Raw genomic sequence first — 2,500 nt, 5'->3', positions numbered from 1 at the left:
TGAAACAAGCTACAATTCTTCAATTCACTCTGATGGAGAGCTAATTAAACACGTCAGCCATTCAAACCTTTTTACAGTAGTACACGTGATTCAACCTTATGAACTCTTTTGATAAAACGAAATTTTCGTGTAAGCTACTCATTTACATAAGTGGAGTGCGTTAGACTCATTTCTTCATTTATTCCCTCAGCAAAGATCTGATGTTCTTTTTTGTCTTCATATAGGACGAGGGGATTTATGGGGATATCAAGTTTATATCGTTGGAAAAGATTGGCATCCTGGTCATTCAAATTGCATCCAGATAAATAAGGAGGTAATCACCATTTACTACATTTTTATTTATTTACTGGCCTTCATATCGAACGCGGACGAAAACGCCCTTGTTAATCATATCCTCCTCATTGTCTCAGTGTGCCACATGTATTTATCACTCGGGTTATTTATTTCAAAGTAGCTCTAGCATCACTAGAGTAGGCCCTGACACTTAATCTGTAACGCAGACACACCGCCAGATATTTAACACTCAACCTAAACCTTTGTCATCAGTCACTCGGAATCCTTCTACACCCACAAGTCACCGTAAGGACCAGTCATTGAAGACCAGTTATCTTGCCTGACCAAACACGTCCCTCTGCATCCCCGATCCTTCAGGAACAGCGTAGAATGCCCTACTTCCATAAAATCCATAATTAATGAGCGTTAACCATACCCTTTGCTTCTGCCTGAATTATGATACCGAATGTTTAGAGGAACAAATGCAAAGTATGTCAGAGAAACAGAAAGTCCTTTTGGTGGAAGGGAAATTATCAGCGGTAATCCAGCGTGATTTCACAAACACGAGGAGCACAAACAGGGAAGTTAATTGGTTACATGTTCACCTCAGCTATACGTGCAGAATCTCTTGAATCAGCCAAAACAGCACTGAATATTGAAAGCACATCTCTGGAATTTTAGCAACGGAATACTGGACCATGTTTTAGCAATAGTGTTTTAATATTCGCATTTTTACAAATGGTATATGGGTTCATTAGCGCTTTTGCCTCAAGAAATTTGTCAATTTTTTTTGGAATAAAACTGACTGACTTAAGCGGCCAAAAGGCCTGAACTTGCCGAGATAACTAAGATTGACAAGTTCTTCTAACGTTTGTAGTCAATATTCCTATAGCACAATGCCGAAATAAATGTGAACAGCGAGAACGACGTCAACAGATTTAAGTCGACTTTCATATTTCAAGGACCAACCGTTACAAATAACATATTCCTTCATCATCCACAAAATTTTTCTTCATGCATTTTCCATTCTCACTCCTTCTAAGAGTTATTTTATTCCGGTGCATTCCATGAAATGAATACAAATGAACATTTCCTTTAGCACACACAGTTATACATACATATCAATGGTCTTGTAGGGAAGAACTAACTTCATTGAGCATAATGATCTCAATGAGAATGTAATAGCCATGAAATCGGTCAGTACAAAACGCAGACTGCAGACTGCAGACCGGGTACAAAACGCAGACTAGGTACAAAATGCAGACTGCAGACTGCAGACCGGGTACAAAATGCAGACTAAGTCTAAACTAGACCCTCCGTGAGGGTACACTGGGTTGCCTGTGGTACGTTCAGCGTTCCAGGCAATTTTTTTCAAGTTGGGGGGTCATTAAAGACCATTTAAGGGCTCACCCAGAAGTCATACCAGCAAAGTCCCTATGGCTCACAAGTCCTCACACGTTCGTGCGACGAAACAGATCCTTTTCTGAGGTTAAAAACCTGGCTACCGGCCTATTAATTAATCATTTGTCCGAAAGAAGAAATTCCTGTCCTCTTTAAAAAAATTGACACGCATTGCTTACGTGTGGTAGTGAAGTAACACAGCGATTTATTCCATAATGTCAACGGAGCTGTGTGTTTTCTTCCAGGAGATTCAAGTTGTCCTTGCGTAATATGCAGCTCTAACAGTGCACGATATTTTTTTGGTTTTGCCTATCACTGTAGTGCCATGGTAGAAGTCTTGGGTAAATAGCCTGAGAAGACATGTGGTTACTAGCAAAGTACTGAACCCAGAAAGATTGAAGAAAATAAATGGGAAGTGAAAAACATTGTCTTCTGGGATGACATATTGACAGTTGTCTTTGCGTAATATGTATGTCTAACAGTACACGATATTGTTTTGGTATTGTCTATCATTGTAGCGCCATGGTAGAAGTCTTAGATAAATAGCCCCTTGAGAAGACATGTGGTTACTAGCAAAGTACTGAACCCAGAGAGATTGAAGAAAATAAAAGGGAATCGAGAAACATTGGCTTCTGGGCTGACTTGTTGATCATGCAACTTCTTTCTATCACAAGTGTAAGCGTGCACTGACAGCATCTCACAGATTTGTAAACAAAACTTGAAAGGTGAAGTTTACCCTATCCGGCAGGGTTAGTAACTGGATGGGCGACCTAAGAAATATATCACTCAGTAACAGAAGCATAGGACCGAAAATTATATTTTAATG

General features: G+C 39.6%; 1 protein-coding gene and 1 long non-coding RNA gene across 5 annotated transcripts in view; one reads left to right on the top strand and one right to left on the bottom strand.

The window, feature by feature from the left end:
* The window catches only part of LOC138016671 (uncharacterized), a 310,549-nt gene that overhangs the window by 148,086 nt on the left and 159,963 nt on the right, over nt 1-2,500 (bottom strand). The window lies entirely within an intron of this gene.
* Nucleotides 1-2,500, top strand: part of LOC138016670 (uncharacterized) — a 171,002-nt gene that overhangs the window by 34,015 nt on the left and 134,487 nt on the right. For all 4 annotated transcript variants that reach the window (XM_068863857.1, XM_068863856.1, XM_068863859.1 and 1 more), the window contains one exon: nt 225-313. In XM_068863857.1, the coding sequence (XP_068719958.1) occupies nt 225-313 (89 nt within the window). The remainder of the gene's footprint in view (nt 1-224; nt 314-2,500) is intronic.

This window comes from Montipora capricornis, chromosome 9 (assembly GCF_036669925.1).
Source record: "Montipora capricornis isolate CH-2021 chromosome 9, ASM3666992v2, whole genome shotgun sequence".
NCBI classification, from domain to species: domain Eukaryota; kingdom Metazoa; phylum Cnidaria; class Anthozoa; order Scleractinia; family Acroporidae; genus Montipora; species Montipora capricornis.
The sequence above is the reverse complement of the archived record's forward strand: the minus strand, read 5'-3'. Positions and strand labels throughout refer to the sequence as shown.